General features: G+C 39.1%; 3 protein-coding genes across 4 annotated transcripts in view; 1 reads left to right on the top strand and 2 right to left on the bottom strand.

Moving 5' to 3' along the window:
* LOC139135181 (monocarboxylate transporter 13-like) overlaps positions 1-11,025 on the top strand; it is a 38,757-nt gene extending 27,732 nt beyond the window's left edge. For both annotated transcript variants that reach the window (XM_070702448.1, XM_070702447.1), the window contains exons 2-5: positions 3,236-3,474; positions 5,442-5,585; positions 8,706-9,620; positions 10,515-11,025. In XM_070702448.1, the coding sequence (XP_070558549.1) occupies positions 3,261-3,474; positions 5,442-5,585; positions 8,706-9,620; positions 10,515-10,666 (1,425 nt within the window). In that variant the 5' untranslated portion in view covers positions 3,236-3,260 and the 3' untranslated portion in view covers positions 10,667-11,025. The remainder of the gene's footprint in view (positions 1-3,235; positions 3,475-5,441; positions 5,586-8,705; positions 9,621-10,514) is intronic.
* A 5,104-nt stretch (positions 11,026-16,129) lies between these two features.
* On the bottom strand, positions 16,130-16,887 carry LOC139134391 (ninjurin-2-like). Its single transcript, XM_070701252.1, has 2 exons — positions 16,792-16,887; positions 16,130-16,501 (listed from the first exon to the last, which is right to left on the bottom strand). Exons 1-2 carry the CDS (start codon positions 16,885-16,887, stop codon positions 16,130-16,132), a joined length of 468 nt encoding a protein of 155 aa, XP_070557353.1.
* Positions 16,888-19,930: 3,043 nt separating this feature from the next.
* LOC139134389 (ninjurin-2-like) lies at positions 19,931-20,483 on the bottom strand. The gene is made up of 2 exons (XM_070701251.1): positions 20,406-20,483; positions 19,931-20,305 (listed from the first exon to the last, which is right to left on the bottom strand). The coding sequence occupies exons 1-2, from the start codon at positions 20,481-20,483 to the stop codon at positions 19,931-19,933; spliced, it is 453 nt and encodes a 150-aa protein (XP_070557352.1).
* Positions 20,484-22,292: the final 1,809 nt, after the last annotated feature.

Genomic DNA, 22,292 nt, shown 5'->3' with positions numbered 1-22,292 from the left:
TATTTGTAGCTTCGTTGTTTTACAATGTCACTTGTTATTACTCCTTTAAATTTGTATGAAGTGTTAACAACAGAACAATTTCACACGTCGCGTCCCACCCTTGACTCCAGCGACCCATCCAAAGAAATCGTAAAGGACAGAAAAAATTGATATACAACCATAGTCAAAAGACAGCAAAAGTCAGCGACGATTTCCGCTCTTAATTGATGAAATATTTTGAAATCAAACTGATTACACATTCCCTAGATAAAGAAGTGGCAATTTGGTGAAATTTCTGTTTGACTCACATCTTGAAATAAAAAGTATGCTGCCGATCAACAGCGAAGCATAGCTTAGGGAACTGTCTGTCACCGCACCGGCATTTGTTGGCTGCACGTAAGAGCAACTCAACTTTCCAAGATCGAACGGTCAGTATCTTGTGAAACAGCAACATAGCAATGAAAATTGTTATAGTCAGCGGTAAAAACTCTTAACAGATGCAGCGTTAATTGCTTTAAACAAATGAAAGTGCATGTGAAGAGAATCAAAACCGAGATCGCGTGCGTGACTGAAAATACTGTAAACAATGGCGGATATGACATCAGAGTGGGACTCTTCTATTTTGGTACCGGGGTGCGCAGGGTCACAGAACCCTGATAAACGTACTGAAAAAACGTAGTATTTTCCTAGCGATGCTGTCACGGGAACTTCGATGTCTCATTGTTTTACATCTTTTAATAGTTTCTTTGATCTGAGCAGTTTTACCAACTGTACAGTATATTTTACTCTCCTAACCTTTCTTTATTCAAGGGTAGGAGTTAAACTGTAGTGCATAGTGTGTTATCAGCAGTATTTGGTCAATATATGTAAATGTTATGCAAATGATTATGTAAATATTATGCAAATGATTATGTAAATTAGCCATCCACTTAATTTTTTTATTTGTGGAGAACACTGACGTTCCGTCCAGTTCTCGCATTAATTTATGGAAACATTCGGTATCACGATTTCAATAGCTTAGGCCTACCCTCGGAGCAAATCATTTTCGCGATACGACATCTCAAACATTGCTTCAGGAGATGTCTTCCACAGGGTATTGCAAGCAATATTCGTCAAGCAGTTATAATAAATGTCTTCATCAAAGTTATTTTTATTGTATAATCCTTTACCTCGTCGCGTGTTTGCCTATTACTTTACCCTGGCAACCTCTATATAGTATTTCAAAGAAAACTGTATATCCGTTCATAATCTTCCCTAATCCCCTTCAGTATACGTAGTTTTTACACGTTTCCCCTGATAGAGGGACCCGTATGTTTTTGTACAGATCACCAACGCGGAGGATTATCTCTCAGACTAAACAACTCGTTAGAAGCTCATTTATCTTATACACCTGTAACTAATTAATTTGATAAGGGTATCGACAGTAAGCTCATAAACAAGGAAAAGAAGCAGGTGTGATTTAGCCATAGATAGTACACGAGAAGCGAGATGCATTCTACTGTCTATAGATTTAGCCGACCTCGCTAGTTTCTGAATAGACACCTGGATATTTTTTCGAGTGTCTATTTCTGTGCCATTTATCTTTTGGCCCCCGCCGCATTCAGTTGCTACGCACGGTGAAATGACGTATGGTGTGTGACCCGTCTACTCCGGTTCTACGTTTGTCCAGATGTAAGCCGGGAAAGGTGGCAAATCAGAGTCGGAGATCGTGTATGACCTTTTTTCTGTATGTGAAAAGTTTGTTCAAAGCTAAGTATGTCATGGGAGATTATCAGAGAAAACCCCAGACTAGATTTATCGGATTAATTTTTGAATTTTTTGAAAAAAAATACCCTATTTCAATACAGTTACCTTGGGAATCTGCGAGCGGTGACACTTTGGGGAGAAAAATATGATGCATTATGAGAGACTGCTTGCTATCTATTCGACAACATCTTTGCAAACTGGCAGATTTTGGTTATCTGTTGTTGATTATTGTCAATTTTATTTGACCGATACGTTTGCGAGGCGATAGAAATATTCGTACCGCTGCACACATGTATAAATTTAGATGCCAAAGGAAACCTATATTTATATCAACTACAAAACCTTTTTCTTGCTATCGAGTGAACTTCGAGTGATCCAAAATGGCAGGCAGGGGAATTATGGAATGCCAAGCATGCCCGTTTCATTATCTGCAGTGAAAACAAGTTTATACAAATCGATTAGTCTGTTTCTGAACTGGGTTGTTTGAAAGAAAACATCATTTATTCTATTTTCAATGTTTTTACTTCAAATTGCTCTATTTTGTTGTTTCAAATATCTTTGTAATGTTTTCCATATAAACATCTTGCAAGCTTGTGCTTGGTCTATTATGAAAGCAATGTTATTCCCTATGGAGGACTCATTGGCGGCTTTTAAAAATACCTGTCCAGCATGTGACAGTTGGTTGATAATGCAGTCTAATGACGATAGCTATCAGGGAAATATTATCAAAAGCAGCGAAAGTATAGTAAGGAATGCGGAAACTTGGATTAAATTTTTGGGAAGTTATTAAAACGAAACAGTAAATTGCTAAAATTGTAAAGGACAGTGTTCCCTTTTTTTACCAATGACCTTATTGGTTCTAAGGGTTTACTATACTAATCCATGGTTGTGATATGCGGAGGTATAAGCTTATGGTATCTCATCTTATTCCCACCTGCATGCATGTATGATATCAATCATGAAAATGCAAATTCGTACAAATATATGCTGATTCTTTGCCCTTTTTTGCCACTCCGACAAAATGCCAGATTACCCAGTTTTAGTGGTATAAGATACAAATTCTAAGGGCACTTTGAGAAAACATGCGTTCACGATATGCCTGCCGAAAGCAACGTACATGAAACAAGAAGAAAGTAAAACAAGTGTAGCCTGATAAACAGTTATTTGAAAACTCTGTTTTTCCAGCTGCATTTCACGGTGACCCCAAAAAACTGTCATGGCCCACTGTTCCTCTGTGCATGGCCCCATAATTTTTCATGGAGGGGCCCAAATGCTCCAAGGATATAGAATCCTAGATTCAATACTGTACTTTTAAACTGCGTATTTAACTTTCATTTGTAGGCCTATAGACTGACCACCTACAGCGTTCTTTAACCCTCATATGAAACAACGTCAACAGTATGCCGTTTAGACATCTATTAATTCTCTTCATGTAGCCACCAACACAAACATCAATTTGAAGTTATTAATGCAGCCATGTATTATCTCAGTAAAATGTTATTTTTTACAGGTGACTTGAAGCAGATGAAGTCACAATGGCCAAGCATGTACCGCCTGCCGATGAAGATCACAAAGAAGGTGGCTGGGGATGGGTTGTGGTCTTGGCAACCTTCGTGTGCATTTGCTTCTCCAAGGGAACTAATGTGTCCCTTGGAATTTTCTTTGTGGCGTTTCTAGATCACTTCGACAGAGGCGCCGGAGAGACATCATGGATTCCGTCTATGGCAGCTGGGATGTCATGGATGATAGGTAATGTCAGTCTGTGACAACATTCAATATGCATGCACTCAAACTAGACGTGGAGAGGCTTATACAGACAAATAATTTTGTGGGTCCATGATTAACCTACTGGATAGTGGCCAAAAATCGATCACAGCCCAGTCTGAGTTTCCCCAAAAGTCTCCATAGTTTAAACATTTTTGTTACCTGCTGAATAATTCGCTTCATGGTCCATGTGGCTTATTAAAGCAAAAAAAAACCCAAAAAACCAAAAAAACAAAAACAAAACAAAACAAAACAAAACAAAACAAAACAAAACAAAAACGAAAAACAAACTACTTGCCCAGCAATTAAAAAAACTAATAGCCTATGAGCTGGGGCAAGTGAATTTGCTCATACAGTAAGTAAAGTAGGTGAATAGATAGTTACATGCATACAGAAATGCAGACAGTCTGAGGTCAAGCATTTGTTCAGGCACATTTGCAAATATTGAATAAAAACTCTGAGAGGAACATCCAGTAAAACCAAAGAATACCCTGGGAGTGCCTCGGGAACATTTTCCAGGAAGGGATGTGTTTACTAGGATGAAATACAATCCAATACTGGCAGCTTACAGCCATAAAGTAGGTTGGGGTAAGTATTCTTCAGCCCAGCAGTAAATGACCTCAATGTTATCGACTGACAGAGGTTAAACTGGAGACTGCCCCCGCGGCGCTTGACTTTTCCCGGCAACAGTCAGGCTGCATTTACAAACACCTCGGGAGGTGGGGGTCCCCCAAAACTCTCTGCTTTTTTTTTTCAAATGCCCCTGTAACAAACTCAGAATGTGTTAAAATGCCCCCTCTGACTTGCTAAAATTTTGAGCCCCACCCCTCAAAATAAAACTGGTCTAATTTTAAATGGAAAGACTTTTTCGGTGTGTGAGTGTCTGTCTGTCTGTCTGTCTGTCTGTCTGTTTCTCTTCCAGGGAAGGTGGGTGCTGTTTTGAAATATTTTCTTTTTAACAGGAAAATCTACGTTCTAAAATAAAAGAAAGCAGCGATTACATAAGAAAAGGGTTGAAAACAGGATAACTTCCCTTACATGTCAGGAAAACTGCACATAATCGACATGATTATATAAAGAAAAGAGACATTAGCTGTACCTTTTGACCAATTTTTCAGTACGTTTCACTCTGTGTATCAACTGCAGTTTATTGTTCTACTCCCAGCACGCTGCACCAAGCTGGGATAACAAATATTCTGTATTTGGCAAAATACTCTGCATATGTGTAAGACCGTAACCATTGTTATTGATGATAAAATGAAAATGAATTCTAGTACGGACTTTAATACAATAACAATGCTGACTGTACACATAGGGCTGTGTTGGTAAGTTAAAAACTTGACTTTTCATCACGCTGCAGGCTGTAGAACAAGAAACTGCAGTAGATACACAAACAAGAGACCTAAATATCAGCCAAAAGTTGCAGCTATAAATGGACAACCCAACACATATTTCATATCAATCATAGATAGTTTCGTTCCAATGCCCCCCAATAACCTTGATATTCCCCCCCCCGCCTCCGTCTATTCTCCTGTCTCCTCCAGAGGTGTTTGTGAATGGAGCGTATCTCGTTCAATCACGATCTGCGCAACAGACTACCACTAACGCGATAGTCTGCTGAAGTTTATTTATTAAACTTTACTCTGTCTTGATATTTATATGCCCGCTAACTAGGTAAAATGATAGGGTGATCTATGGATCATGAAATTTGCAACACATTTTACATGTAACACAATCGTATACACACGTCTATGGCTCGCGTATAGCGCAGAACGGAATTTTAGAAAACAGGCGACCGTGATCTAATACTGCGATTATTTCAGCAGTTCAGCTGAGACATGAACTTGTTCACATCTTCCTTTTCATGTCATGTCCATTGATCTCTCTCTCTCTCTCTCTCTCTCTCTCTCTCTCTCTCTCTCTCTCTCTCTCTCTCTCCCTCCTATCCACAGCTCCCCTATCAAGTGCTTTAGCAACAAAATATGGACATCGGAAGATAGTCGCCGCCGGCAGTGTTATCTGTTTTGTAGCCGTACTTATGAGTTCCTTTTCCCGCAGCATGTGGCAGCTGATTGCCACTGTCGGCTTTTTAAACGGTGAGTAAACCCCTATCCGAAACTTTCCTGAATTGACCCTTTGTGCTTTATATAATTGTGATAGCTATGCGCCGAAGCAAGGCCACTCAATCAGTGAGCCCTTTGCCGCTGATCAGAAAAAGTCCACAAGGTTGCCTTCGAGAGTGAGTACAAGAGGTGTTCACGGGTGCTCGCCGACAGAATCTGTTGTGACCTTTATTGATCAATAACTCTGATTGTACGGTTAAACAAGCGTCCTGTTTGTTTGGTTGACAAGGATTTCAGAAAACTATCAAATGCTGTACTGATCGGACCAATGCACGCATTCACATGGTTGACAAAATGTATACCACCCGTTTTGTATTCGTCGTGTTTTTCCAGTCTTTCAGTTTCTCTACGAACTACAATTTTGTCACGAGATAGAATTATATTATTTTTCGCAACCTAGGGTCACAGGATCTGAAAAAAAATTGCAGCATTTTGTGAGTACAGCACAGCTAGTGGCAGAATGTAGTGGTGAAATAGGTTTTTGTTCACTGTACATGGTCAAAACAGTGTCATATCAACGTGATGGGACTTAAATAATAGTCATAAAATACAAGAATGAAGGCAGCTCCATATGCCGTGATAAAAATAACTCACAGATCTGAAACCAATATGAGTGTATTTACAAAGTGTTTTATTGCATTTTCGGCATCGTACACATGTACAGGGGTCTAAATTAATTGCTTCCATAACACAATAAAGAAAATCATTCAATTATTTAAAGCCAAGATAGCTTAAACGGACAAATATTTTTTTTATGGTATTTACAAAGTACGCCGATGTTTAATCGTTAGTCCCCACGGACAGCGTCCGAGGGGAGGGGGCGCTTCCAGTTAGGTCATGTCCATACTTGCGTGCGTACATGCGTCTGTCCGTCCATTAATTGCTAATTTGCATATTTAATGAACTTTCTAAATTAGTGTGTATGTCAAGAAATACTGCATCAAATTTGATGAAAATTTGCCAAATATGCTAAATTTGCTAAATATGTCCTATACCACCATGTGCGTACATTTACCACAGGGCGTTGTCTACATGTCCGTCCCCAAGGGTGGGTAGATGTTTCGTTGTATCGCTAATAAAGATATATTCTACCAACCGTTGGTGTTTTGGTCTTAAAGGGGAAGTTCACCAAGGATGGTTTTTACATATGTGCTAGCTTTGTGGTCACTTACCCCGGAAAAGCTGTTTTCGCCATTTATAACTCATGCGATTTTTTACAAAAACCGATAGAAATAGTACAGGAAGTTGCCCATGTAATTTGAATCATGGGAAAAAAGCTCCAAGCTTGGAGCTTGCATCATGTGATATGGAAGGGACCATCTTCCCATGGGTATGGCATTGTCCACTCATCCACGCTCAAACCAGACTGTGTGTAATTACATAACTTTTGTTTATACTGAGTATCCTTGCATAAACGATGAATCACTTATAATAAACTGTCCACTGTCAGATTTTGTGTTGCTGTTTACTACTGTGTTACTGTGAGTGGACAATTTTGGGGCCACAGCCGTCCGAAGATGATCCCTTCCATATCACATGATGCAAGCTCCAAGCTTGGAGCTTTTTCTCATGATTCAAATTACATGGGCAACTTCCTGTACTATTTTTATCGGTTTTTGTAAAAAATCATGCTGGTTATAAAAGGTAAAAATAGCTTTTCCGGGGTAAATGTCCACAAAGCTAGCACATATGTAAAAATAGTGACAACATCACTGTTCGCTCCCATATAGTTATCAAAACAAGTCAACAACTGTATGAAACATGGACATACATATACAGACAGACTGACATACACACACTGGCACAGAGTGATATATAACAAACAGCTGAATGTAATGATAAAATAGTTAAGTATAGGCCTATACAGGCACTGAGAGTGAATATGTTACAGCTATTTGATTAGTTTCTTTTCCTTTTCTACTTCTGTGATAATCTTTAAGACAATCAATCTGCAAGGCAGTTTATATATTGACAAATATGTTATCTTTTACAAGCACACAGTAAACTGTTCTTGATTTTTCATTTACAATATTTGACATAGACTGAAATACATAACATGCAACCTATGTTTACATTTTGCCCATACACCAGATACATGGAGAAATTTCAACATACAATCATCAACTCAGAAACCCTACAGGGAAAAGTAAACATTGTTTTCTTCCAGAACAGCTGGTGCATCCACATCTGGAACAACTTAAAAACTTAACCAATTACACAAGGATGATGACACAAGAGATAAAGTTAAACTGTGGTGAACTTGACTATTCCTTTCAAATCCTTACCAAACTTGACATCTTAAACTAAAATACACTGCATGGTTAATTGTGCACAAAAATACATCGGGGTGGACCATTTGATAAGGGATGGTGTCTGGAAGATCGATGAGGTACATTATCTTTTTTATCCGATCCATCGTACATTCTTTTTTCCCCACTCTCCCACCTTTTCTTTTTGTCAAACCTTCTCTGGCTGAATTTTTTATTGGCATTTGTTTGGAATTTTTTCAAAATCTGCCAGGATCTTTTTACTGCATTTCAACACCAAATACAGTTTACCATATCAAATGCTTACTAAATCACCACATTAATTTGACAAAGTCAACAACGAACGCACCAGCAAGGTATATACTTTGCTGGTGCGTTCGTTGTTGACTTTGTCAAATTTAATCCGGTGATAATCTGGTGAGAGCGTCCACAGATTAGTAATTTACCCTTGATTACTTTGGCTAATTAGGCACTCAAACTCATCAGATAATAGACGCAGCATGTTGATAAAACGTATACGCAAGATTGTCAAGGGCGAGGCGAAACACCAAAGGTTGGTAGAATATATCTTTATTAGCGATACAACGAAACACCTACCCACCCCTGGGGACGGACATGTAGACAACCCCATGTGCATTTACTTAAACATGTAAAGCCTAAATAAAGTGATTGTGTTTACAAAAGTGATTTTACGGCAATGCACGTACCGATGTCAGATAACTGTTTCAAAAGGGCGGTATTAATAGTATGTCTATTAAACTATTAAAACTGCCAGGGGACAGTAAAGAAATAAAGGACTGATGAACACTCTTGTTTGTCCCACTAGGCATTGGATATGGAATGATTCACTCTCCAGTAACGAGTTTCGTTGGGTTTTACTTCAAGAGAAGGCAAGCCATTGCCAGCGGATTGGCGTACATGGGAGTCGGGTTTGGATCAATGGCGTTGCCTCCTCTCTTCCAGTACTGGATCAGCCTCTACGGCTGGAACGGAGCTTTGCTGTTGTTCGCTGGTCTATCAGCTAACCTCTGTGTAGCGGCATCCCTTCTGAGACCAGTCGAGAGTAAGAAGGAGGATGGGCGTGACTCGGAGAATGGACGAGTTCATTTTGATGCAACGAGCGGGAAAGTGATTTCAGAGACACTGCTAACGAAAGAGGCCCCGATTGCCGAATTAGAGGAGTTTGACGATTATATTGAACAGGAAACCCCGGCACATTCAGGGAAACTATCACGATCCAAATGCTCAAGAGTGGTTCGCTTCTTCGGTTGCGATAATCTTGTGAAAAACTTTTACTATATGAGTTTTTTAATGGCATTTGCAATCTTTTCTGTCGGACAGATAATCTCAGTAGTCCATCTGGCCCCGCGCATCGTCAGCGTCGGTCAGTCGAAAGAGAGAACGGCCTTACTCCTGTCTCTCTACGGTGCTGGTAACATTGTGGGTGCGCCAGCATGGGGACTGTTGGTCAGTCACTCGAAGAGAATACGCGACAACGTGGATATCTTCATGGCTTTCGCGTATGTAATGTACGGTGTAACAGTGTTGCTGGCTCCTCTGGCAACCAACACTGTTTCAATAGCATTCCTGGTCATAGCCATGGGGTTTGAAAGGGGCAGTTTCTCAGCACAAACTGTAGTTCTAGTGAGGAAGGCCGTCGGTAGCGAACTGTTCACTATCGGTTACGGCTGGTCTCTGCTGTCTGCCAGTTTTGGACAACTCATTGGAGCGCCCATATCAGGTAAGTCTATTCATGGTGACATGACGTGATATGACATGGCATGAGTCATCAGATTGTTTTGTTGCGTTCTCAGACTAAAGCTGAAAAGCCCTTGTTTATCGTTCTGTACGGGATGCACCATTCGATCTGTTAGAGGTTGACCAGGGTGATCAACATTTTTTCAATAAACGTATAATATACTGGCATATTAAATTTTATTTGTCGTTGCCGAAGCAGTAAAATATTCATCTGACTGGAAAGTTTAAATTATTGATTCTAAACAAAATTATACCTGCTCGTGCATCTATCTTCAAAATAAACGTCAAATCTTGAATAGTAAAGAACTACGTCTTCTTTCTAACCTGCCCTGGGAATGATTCTGGTGATCTTACATGACACGTGACAACATACGCTGCGAATTTTAGCTGTGATCAATAAGCGTAGCCCCTATTGGCAGCTGGTTGTACTGCCGCTATAGTGGTCGAGTGCTGTTTGAAATTTGAGCTCCGGCGTCTTTTAATTCCATCGCTATTTACATGTAATCTAGGTCCCCCCCCCCCCCCGCAAAAATATGGCAGACGATCCGGATATTTGTTATTTTGACTGCAACCGAACATTTGCCCATACAACACTTGTATACACACACGCTTGCACTGCGACGGTTGACTACACAATTCCCATAATTCATTTGTAATCAAAAACTACAGACAGTCTACCGTAGATGTAATACTGAAAACTGCACAATTGTACACGATGGTCTGTGTTGGCAAGGATACCACTTTTCCCACTTCAAGGAGCAGGATAACAAATGTGTTTTAGAACAAATATCGTACCGAATAAACAGTTGCAAGCATAGTCAAACATGCCAGCACTCAAGGTCAGAGTGAAACACTTATTTTTCCCGTCTCTCCACAGGTTACATCGTGGACAGCACGGGCAGTTACGCGTACTCATTCTATTTAGCCGGAATGCTGATAGTCGGAAGTGGGTTCATGCTTTTTGCGATATCTGCGTTTGTGAGGAGACAGGGCTCAAAAATGAAGCAGAGAACTTCTACCGAGGGATAATTACTTGTTTTTACACCCAGATACGGAGTTGTTCAGATGCTTTCGTGTTTCCTGCGTTTTAAGTGAACTTGAGGTAGCATTCGTTTTTTACGGGAGGGGTGTCGGTGAAACTTAGGCGACAAAATGAAATGTGAAAAGCGACCTCTTCAGATTAAATTTCTAAAATTTGACCCCCAAATAATTCAACGATTGTAAAATGTGACCCCGCCCCAGAAAAAAAATCATAAGATTTGATGATTAAACCTTTGTATTGCACCCTATGGCCCTGGAGTGAAAAGTTGGGTCCTTCAAAAGTGTTTACAAGAAAAAGAGTGACCTTCCAAATTTCCATGGACAAAAACAACGACCCTCCACCAGATGTCACAGTCCGTATCACTAATAACTTAATTGACTTATGATTTCTCATTTCACCTTTGAACTTTCAATGAATCCTTTTGGAACTTTACAAATAATCACTTGGGTGAAATTCCAACATCATATTTGTTTTTCAGATCTGCTCTTTCGAACATAATATTCCCATCATCACGTACATTTATATGAATTGTCAAACTTCTGTAAAACACGGATTTAGCTGGTTTTGTATTGTAAAAACTTATTGAAAGTTTCCTCACAAACCACAATGTAGAGAGAATTAACATTTTTGGTGAAATTCCAAAATCAAATTTCTTGCACAAACTGATCAAGTACATTGATATTAATAATCAAAAGTATATAAATACACAGATTTAGCTAGTTTTGCATTTAAAAAAATATTCATACTTTCGTCATATACCACAATGTTTTGTGAATCAAGAAACATTTCGGTGAAATTAAAAAGTTAATTTTTTTCCATTTCTCCATACAAACCTTCGTAAAATTTGACCTCCCCTTTCCAATCATTGATTGGAAACTTTGAACCCCCCCCCCCCTTAAAATACGGTTTCGTAAAATTCAACATCCCCCTGATTTCCACTGACCCCCTCTGTAAAAACGAATGCTCCCTTAAAGTATGTTACACGAGAGAGACAGAGAGAGAGAGACAGAGACAGAGACAGAGACAGAGAGACAGAGAGAGTCAAATTATTGTGCATGGTCACAATAGCCGGCGTTTTTGTTTGTTTGCCAGCGGATGCTTATTCAGTGGCAACCTGGAGAAATGAAACGTAAGCCTAGCTTTCTGTTGATGCGACGCCAAAGCAACTCTGTTAATGATGGTAGTCACTGGCAATATTACAACCCTTTTCAGAATTAGAGCGCGAAGCCACTGCAGTGAACTGCAATAAAACTGCTTACACTAATTAGTTTCAGCTGTAGCCGTGGCCACTTTGGTGTTGAACAAGGCTACTTGACGAAGACCAAAAAGTCTGCTTGTACAAAGGCAAAACTAGCTCTGTCTGAGGCTCGAGTTGTAAATGAGAGTTTACGATTGGCACCCTGTGTTCAAGATTAAGATACAGTGTAACATTACCATGCACTGGTCCATGTACAAATCTTTTTTATTTCAACTTCCCCAGACAAACTGTCTGCATGGGACATACAATGTTGTCGACTTTGCCAGCTGGCTACAGCTGAAACTAATTAGTGTGAGCAGTTTTATTGCGGCTTCGCGCTCTAATTCTGAAAAGGGTTGTATCATTACAATCACGCATATTATACTCGGAGTCGGAACATGTTTCATAACTTTCCCCGTAAGAATACAGAGTCGGGCAATGAATCCATCTTAAAGTGGAAATTCAATGTCGAACTGAACGCGCTGTATTGACAACGCAATTGCTTACAGCCAGACAACTCAAACTTTTGCGACTAAAAGTGGTTAAACTGCAGTTAAGTCGACATAAAAACGCATCTGATACTTGAGTTTTTGACCTAAATTGTGTGTTTACTTATTGAAAGACTGTTCGGCTTGGTGATATGTGTCTAATACATTAAGATTTGTAGTCCTTGAAAAGGGCGACACGTCAAACTTGACAAACAATAATAAATTTTCGTATTATTCAGATATTGTTACACGTGAGATTTCATGCAGCCATAAAAATTTTGTGTTTATGTGTGTTTGTGTGTGTGTGTGTGAGAGAGAGAGAGAGAGAGAGAGAGAGAGATCAAAACTTTATTGTGCCTTCCCGGGGGTTACCGTGCTTGAATGATGCAGGAGGACAGAGCGATGATTGAGGATACTAACCGTAAATGACCATTAAAACGGTTTTAGTTAGATTTGAAATTCAGCAATGAATATATGTTTTGGTGGATCTACCTAATACCTTTAAGTTGTCATAAAGCATCCTACAACCTTCAGACAGAACTTAAAAGGATTCCTTGCTCTGCACACTCATTTATATGGTTGGGACGTACCATTATCTTTCTAGGTGGTGTTAAAATTTGATAAATGATATTTATTTTTGTGATGACATTTTGAAACCAACTCAGATCGTTTGTTTAACCGCGTAGATTTGTCAGCTTTGACAATGTGTAGCTTCTATGATATACAAAGATTAGAGTAAATCAATGCTTTGTCAATCATTGACCACGAGACATCAAAGACCTGGCCCCTGTCTTTAAAAGATCAAATAAACTTTGACAATTCGGTGTAGTTCCTATATTTCTTGTAACGGAATGATTGCATGTGATTAGGAAAGCACGTTTTGAATGTGTTATCAGTGAGGCCGATGTAAACCTTGGTGACTCCGGAATGATACATTTGCCTTGAAAACGACACCTTTGGTTGCACATTCACCTTTGACCGGGCACGTAGACTTGTCCCGCCACTTACAAACAGCGCTGGTCGATCTTCACGCTTGCGTTATATATATATATATATATATATATATATATATATATATATATATATATATATATATATATATATATATATATATATATATATATACATATATATATATATATATATATATATATATATATATATATATATATATATATATATATATATATATATATATATAAAGATGGTGTCTATTAAAAGAAGCATGAAAAGAACGGCCTGAGAATCCAAGTATACCGCCCTTAACACAAACAATTATAATCTATGAGACCTTTGAATTGGTCATAAGCATATCATTATTTGTCAGACCAGTAGTTCGTGTCTCATCAGTCATGACTGCCAAAGTATCTGTGCCGACGAAAAGTGTGTGTATATGGCCTATATATATTACTGCCACGTTCACCTGAAAACACTTCGATCACTGAGATCGATAAAAACTGGCATGTGTAGCTTCATGTCGTTGTTCTATTTTCTGTGGGCTGCACAAAGACACAGGGCGGTCTACCCTGTACCTTCCCGTTCTTTTTAAAGTGCGATATTGTGACACATGCATCCATCAGACCGGGAAGTCAGCTGCTCCTCTGTTGTTGTTTAAAGTTTTTTCACCTCAATGCCGCTATAAAAAAAACTTGCTACATTACTACTGTACAAGGGAGCAACGGAAGATATGTCTATTTGAGTTATATGACAGTGATGTTATGATCAGTAAATTTCACGCTCAATAATTGCTATCAAGGGAACGTTACATCTATGACAACGATGCTGTCCGTTGTCACGGGCGCTCTTGAGCTTACTCTGTGTACCATTCTGTGATTAGGCTGCTTTCACAAATAACGGTTAGTTGGGGCTGGACAAATCGCGATTGAAATCTTATTTATCTACAAATCCCCTCCTCAGTACCCTCAAAAATCTTCAAGTCCCTCCGTCTATATGATCAAAATTTTTCAAGCCCCCCCTAATTATCTTATAGACACATACTTATTAGGGATGCACGCAAAGAAAAAAATCAACATGTATTGAGCATATCTACTCGCAATGTTCTATACTACCTGTTATTAGCAGTTTATAGAGCCATATTCCTATAAGGCAAGTATTCAAATATTCATTTTTAAACGCATCAGTGGATGATTTGCATTTGTCACTCCAAGCCGACCTGAGTTAATCCAACTCTGGCCAGGTCAGTGGCACCTGTTGAAGAGCACACAAAATGACGATCTATATGAGAGAGTATGCAAATTGTGAATTCCTGGCTATATTTTGCCAAATTGTCATGGTGAAAAACTGAGCACAGTGAGCTACCAAAAGTATTTTATCAAAAGTACGAGACATGTCTTTGATGCTTCTCAAAATTGACAAAATGGAAGGTTAAATATTCCATAAAATAAACGTTTAACCTCTAAAATATTTGGTGTAATAATGCCAAATTTCGAAGAGTATAAATAATTCCATTCAGTCACACAGTTTTGACTTTCAAAGTTTTACTTTTGTGTTATTTTACGATGAGAATGTGGAAATTTAGCAAATCAAACATGGTGACCCATATTGTTCCTTTAATATTTGATTATTTTCATGTGCGAGAATTCAAAAATCTCCAATAACTTTCAAGTCTCCAAGTCTTCAATATCATGTATTGCCGTCTAGTCTGATCTTATGTACACGTATATTTCACTGTCATGAGTGTCATTTGACCCAAATTCTTTTTCAACTACAGCAGAGTCAAAGCTATCTCTGTCACTGCCGGTATGCAGTGACAGTGCAGTAGCAAGGCAGAAGCCGTATTTACTTTTATTATTTTGACAACATTTTTGTTCAGTTCATACAACTGTGCTCTTGTTCTATTGCCTGCAGCATGTTGAGCCGTCTAGTATTCAGCTTGCCAACACAGCCTGTGTACATGTATGTGTACCATGAATTGTATCATTGACAGGTGACTTTCAGTCTGGACGCTAATCAAGTTATTGTCCAATACATATTTATATATTTTCAGGCTTTGTCCATAAACTGAATATTGTGTATTTCAGCATACTGTAGGGAGACAGCAAGAAACTGTATTTGATATATTGCATAGAAATATTGAACAAATTATCAACAATTGCAGCTTCTGCCCCGTTACTAGGCCCACTTGTTTGTTTTTTTTTTTACAACAAAAAATCATACATGTTTAGATTTTTTCAAGATAAAAGTCATGTTAATAACAAACTGGTTCTAGATTTTGTTTAATTATAACTAACATTAGAACAATTGGATGATATTAATAAGTTGGTCAATTTTCATTGAATTACCTGACAAACCTTGGAATTGGAAAATGTAAAGCTAAAAGAGAACTACAAATTTTCAGCCCCCCATAGGTAGTGCAAAAACTTTCAAGTCCCCCCACCCAAATTTTTTTCGAATCCCCTGAATTCCTCCAGTCCCCTCATCGGTTTTTTGTGAACGCAAACTTATGTATACAGCAATTAGAAAGTTCTACGCAGAGTGAGCCAAACGCCTGTGTCTGTCCCTCTTATCAGCTCTATACGTCTGTGCAATATGTATGGGGACGGCGATCCACAACAGTGACTGAACTGTGACTACTACTGTAGGTTTGATAGTTTGACATGTTTAATTCCATAGGTTGACTGTAGTAGACGTCGATTATAAAGATTGATTGTACTCGTACTTTGTAAGGGTCGTTTGAAACATTCTTGAAGTTTTCACTCGCTATTTCAATAGGAACCACCGAACGCTGCGATGAAAATATTCAGTATGGTCGTCGTCAGGATAACGAAGGTCACTCTGTCGTTGACCCTGTCGGCGGTGGCGCGCTGCTCTTCCTTGTTGATGTTCAAACGTATGGCCAGAAAGAGGAGCGCGCCCGCGGCCAACTGGAGCGCTATGGACAAGCCCAACAAGACGGCCGACAGTACGAACGCACCGGGGGATATGTTGCTGCGTGCGATCAGAATCCTGAGGTGTGCAGCGTTCGCCGAGAGAAGGGCAAGCAGAAACAGTGCCTGCGTGACTGTCTTCTTAGTCTCGTACGTGTTGTGGTCGAAATCCAGGTCCTTTGGAGAAGGTGCCTTCTCGGCGGTAGCAGGCTGTGAATACCAAGAGTAGAGTCATTTTAGAATGACAAACTTAACGGTACAATATTTTCGAAAAAAAAACTTCCGAGTTCTTTCTTCAGGTTAATAGAAACAATTATTCCTTTCATAGAATCCAAATATTACATATATACTACACCCAATGCCGTATCACAACCAGGTCACACAGATGACCATCAGACTGCTTAGATTCTCTGTGCATTCCATCAGTTCTATGGATATGTTACATTAAAATCATCTTTTTCTACGTTTGCATACGGAGCACGACTTTGCAATCGACCTACTTTATCTTTCACGTCAACAGCCACCGCCACGATGTCGTTGTCTGTCGTTTTGTCCTCCTCGGCGTGGCGTACTTTGTTGGAGTTTTTGTTCGCCATGGCAACAGAATTTTGTTCAAACTTAGGCACACAATAGGCAAAGCTCCTCTTCAACGGTGACGGTCTACGTTCTGCTGGTTAAAGTTGGAATATTTATCTGAAAATCGAGCTGCATTAGTAGATGTGTCGTGCGGTCAAAAATGCAAACATATTTTCAAATAAGTAAAACGGTTCCGTTTTCCACGTCATTAAATACCCTTTTAAATATTTGCGCTATCACGATAAACGAAATAAAAGCTATAAAAACCCGCAGAATTTAGATCATTGGACGGCAAATATGAGAAACATCTGATAACATGAGAAAGCCTGCAGGAAGATGGCAAGATGGATGAGTAGTTTGTAAACGATCTGAGGTGATAAGATATTAAAGTATATGGCCCCGGTATATGGCACCTTGTTATACCTTGGTAATACTTTTAGCAGATACATCATGGCCTCACTTGACATTTTGTTTGGAAATTGTGCATTTCCCTCACGGTATATGTTTAACTGCTTCGAGTTTGTTTGCTGAAACGCTGCAAAGCGTGGGAATGTTACCTTTTCTGAAAAGGTATGTTTAACTTCCTAGAGTTAGTTTGCTGCCACGCTACAAAGCGCGGGAAAGTTTCCTTTTCTAAAAATGCTCAGGACGAGTCAAAAATGCAAATTAAATGTGTAACATATTCCTGTAATTTGTAAAAGGTCTGATTTCAAAAGGGCTTCGAGATTAATGAATTTAGGTTTCAACTGATGTTAGGTTTTCATAGAAAGATCATGAGAAGTAACTGCATATTACATCATATAACACTCTATCAGGAGGAAAATTTCCCGGAGACTTGAGACAGAGAATACGACTTTGACTATGGAATACTTTTAAGGCTAATAAAGTTAAAATTCATGTAACGAGCTAATAATAATTGTGATGTTAGCAGAAGTCATTCTGAGTAAAAATGGCTAACAGAAACTTGAAGGCGCACTCACCGTTTCGTGTTGTATTCCTGACCTCTGAAAGTACGTGTGTTGCCACCTATTGCTCGTCTCCTTTTCCCTCAGCGAGAGACCTAAAATTCGCGAAGCCGGCGTAACTAAGTAACACTAAAGTATGACGCTGGAGCAACAAACGCTGTTATTCACCCTGGAATGTGATATTACGTGATTAACTGAGACGATCCCGGGATCAAAATAGCAAAATCGTGTTTTACGGACTTTCACCACCCGTTTAAGCATAGAAATGCCTCTAGAAAGTCTCCGAAGTGAATAGGCCGCTTAATATTATAGTATGATCAATTCAGTGAACTTATTACAACTAATAAATCAAATAAAAAGTAAACACCTTTATTTCGTCATTGTGGCCAGACTCTATAGAAAGATTTCCCTCCATACTACATTTTAATAAGATATTTGCAACCATGTGAACACCCATCTGTGCTTGTTATTACGCTTAAAGTCCACCGTAAAGCTTACAATGGAATGTTAATAAAGATCGACATAGTGAACAAAAAACATCCATGCGGAGAGGGATATTACAATCTTATGACGAGCTTTTAAATTCTAATTCGCCGATAAATTTTCACTAGGTAAAAAAATTGGAAAGAAAACCACATCCTAAAAATTTGCAGAAGATGAAAATTATATTAAATCTAACAGCGCAAAGTAAAAGACCCCGTACAAACCTTTGATATTCGTACTATATCTTGACAGTCAAACTGAAGTTCGTAGGTGTTGGCCGTGGACGTTTTCAATTTTTATTGTTTGTTTGATCTGGTAAAACTGCATTTTTTTTTGCACACAACGAAGGGATTTACCAGTGATTGAGAGGTAAGATAAGTTCGCATAAGGTTCAATTTGTCGGAGCTTTCGTACTAGCTTGCTACTTATAGAAAGGTTAAAACTTTCGGCCGTTTTGTCTGATTGCTTCCCGGATTTTTTTGCGTCTCTTTGGCATGTCTATACATAGTAACCCCTTTCTGATTTATGACATCAGCGTGCCTTCGTTCCACCAACAAACAAACATTAGTGATTGTGCAACAAGTCGAACATATTATCCTTAGTCTGTACACATAAAAAAACTACAAAAAACCAAACACTTTGTGCGTTCTCTAAAGCAAAAAGGACGCGAATATCTCAAATTTCAGTTCTAATATCTATACGTGTCGTAAGACTGCGTTAACTGGTGTGTTGGAGATACTTTCGAGCAATTTGCTCATTATTTCATTCACCAATTGAATCGAAAGATGCGTAGTGAGCAAATATTATTCTTAGCGGAGGATGTCAATCACAAGAAAATAATAATACCTTCGAAGTAAAGACTATCGGCACTTCGTAGCAGCAGTATAACAGCTATGATACGACTGTTAGTGTGACTAGCAGCTGTGATATGACTGTTACTGTGACTATATCAGCTATGATATGACTGTTACTGTAACTATATCAGCTATGATATGACTGTTACTGTAACTATATCAGCTATGATATGACTGTTACTGTGACTATATCAGCTATGATATGACTGTTACTGTGACTATATCAGCTATGATATGACTGTTACTGTGACTATATCAGCTATGATATGACTGTTACTGTGACTATATCAGCTATGATATGACTGTTACTGTGACTTTATCAGCTATGATATGACTGTTACTGTGACTTTATCAGCTATGATATGACTGTTACTGTGACTATATCAGCTATGATATGACTGTTACTGTGACCATAGCAGCTATGATATGACTGTTACTGTGACCATTGCAGCTATGATATGACTGTTACTGTGACTATATCAGCTATGATATGACTGTTACTGTGACTAGCAGCTATGATATGACTGTTACTGTGACTAGCAGCTATGATATGACTGTTACTGTGACTAGCAGCTATGATATGACTGTTGCTGTGACTAGCGGCTATAATGTGCCTGTAATTGGTCGCAGGTGCAACTGCAAGATGCAGAAAACACAACATCGTATGGCGTAAAGATAAAAAAATGGGGTTTCCTGCAATAATCCAGAGGAAACATCTCAATGTCACGTCATATACTGACACATGACCGAACACTCCTCTGTCACGTCTCTGAGGTACCACTGAATGCCAGTATAAAGACATTCAGTATCGTGGATAGTAAGGCGATGAAAGTTACCACATCACAGAGTGTGTCGGCCGCTCTACGTCTTTCCTCGTGGTTGATGTTAAGTTGGATGGTGACACACAACATCACAGCTGCAGCGATATCGAGTGCAACGGCCAGACTCAGTAAGATGATCAGCGTGCCGGAGAAGTCGTCAACAAAGCCCTCGATCAGTAACTGAAATTGCACGGCATTGGCCGAGAGAAGGGCGAGTACCATCATCGTTTCAGCTACAGTTTTCTTGGTCTGGTAGTTATTATTGTCAAAGTCATCGGTTATTTTCTCTTGCGTCGTTCCATCAAGTGGGGGATTCTGGCGGGAAAAAAACCCCACAAGATGCTGAATAGGAGACGGAGAAACGACATATCGAGCTCACAATAAGACAGTATCGAAATATAACCTTTCAACTTACGTTTTCCAGTGAATCTCCCTGCGAAATTCTGATTATATCGTCTACGCTGTCACTCCTCGCCTCCTTAGTTTGGGGCATTTTGATTTGGCGCTTAGAAGACATTATATCGTTATATCTGAAAAGAATTAAGATCGTCGACCGATTAAGTATGTTGACATTGATGTTTTTACTTTCGAAGTGTTCTTTGATTCACCTTTTTTCAACAACAACAACAACAACAACAACAACTAACTGTCATGCAAATGACTATTTCCATCATTATTGCCATTTTTGTCATGACGATGTTTTTATAGTCGATATCAACAACCACAGCAGCAGTAACATTGCCAACAACAACATTTTAGTAAGAGCGGCGACTCCAGCACTGCTATATACTGTAAGAAACTGAATGTTCTAAGTAGAAGAAGCCAAGTGATTGCGAGATACGCTTCACATGAAACTGTCGATTTGTTGTTGATCTACAATTAATATCTACGCCCCCTAAAAAGTGTGCAGTCCGTATATTATAAAGGACATTCAACGTTATAGAGAAAGTGTCGTGATATTACTTACCAGGCAGTAACGATAATCAACAAATGTCAGTTTCGGTAGGTATACAGTATATGGTATAGCTCAAACAGTCCACATCTTCTCGCTTAACAAGTCAGTCACGTCACAGTACCTTTTAGATCTTACATCTAAACTTCGGTACGCTATTTTGGTATTTGACATGGCTCCAAGGATTTTGTCATTAGAGGTATAATCTTTTTATGGCATGCATTTCAACGCGTACCAGTGAACGACATTCCTTTATGACACGGGTCTCTTGTGTTGTATAAAACAGTTCTAAAGGTCCGAAAATGCGGTTTGTTAAGTCTGTACTGATAGGCATCGATTCAAGTCAAAGTAAGTGACTCGATCATGTATGGCGCTTCAGAGTGTATACACTTTTTTACTGTCACTGCAGGAAGGTTTCAACTTGTTATGGCCTTAATGTAAATTTGTCATTCATCGATATTTAAGACGTCAGAGACTGGTAAACGTGAAACTTTGACAGTCAACTGGTAGCTGAAAACTTCTAACAAGCCGGCTAATCTTACATTCACGCCTTTCTGAAGTGTTTGAATGCTTGTTGCTCGTTGCTATGGTAGTTGAACCAGAGCACAGAGCTGAAGGCTTCTGAAAGAGGGCTCTTCTTGATGCAGTAATAAGCATCGGCTTGAATGATCGCTGAGAAAATGGCGGTGAAATATTACACTGTAGAGATCAGTGGTTAATGATCTGCTTCATATTTTGCTATAAAATTGACTTTGTTCATATGTAAATATAAGCCAAAATTTTAAGCTGCCTTTCCTTCTGTTTTAGATTTCTGAACGACACCAGTGACTTTAAGTCCGACTTCATAAATTTGACTTGACTTGACTTAACCTTGGTATTTTTCTCTGATAACTATGCACCTATTTTACATTACTGTATCAGACATGTTTGGACACGGTCTATCATTAGTCGTGTAGTTACGTCAACAGCGCCCCCACATGCAAAATCGTCTGATATGAATGATGATTAATATTCCATGGTGATTCTAATAGAGATTATTACACCTCACTCATTCAGCGTGCACTGCCATTGGTTAAACACGACTCACGTGACATGTAAAAGAACGTGATGATGCCCTCTGCGAATGTGATGATGCCCTCTGCGAACTTGATGATGCCCTCTGCATTTGATATTACATGGATGACGTCATTTTACTTACTGCGCATCCTTTCTGCGAAAAACAAATTGTCGTTCGCTGGTTGTACTTTGCAGTTGGCAACTTATGGCTGCGAAACGTCATGCAGAGCAGTCACCGGCACAGTTAGACGATATTTTGATGCAAGTAAACAGCAAACGAACGAAAATGGCAAC

This window comes from Ptychodera flava, chromosome 6, assembly GCF_041260155.1.
Source record: "Ptychodera flava strain L36383 chromosome 6, AS_Pfla_20210202, whole genome shotgun sequence".
NCBI classification, from domain to species: Eukaryota; Metazoa; Hemichordata; class Enteropneusta; family Ptychoderidae; genus Ptychodera; species Ptychodera flava.
Note: the sequence above shows the minus strand (reverse complement) of the source record. Positions and strands in the feature narration are given on the sequence as shown.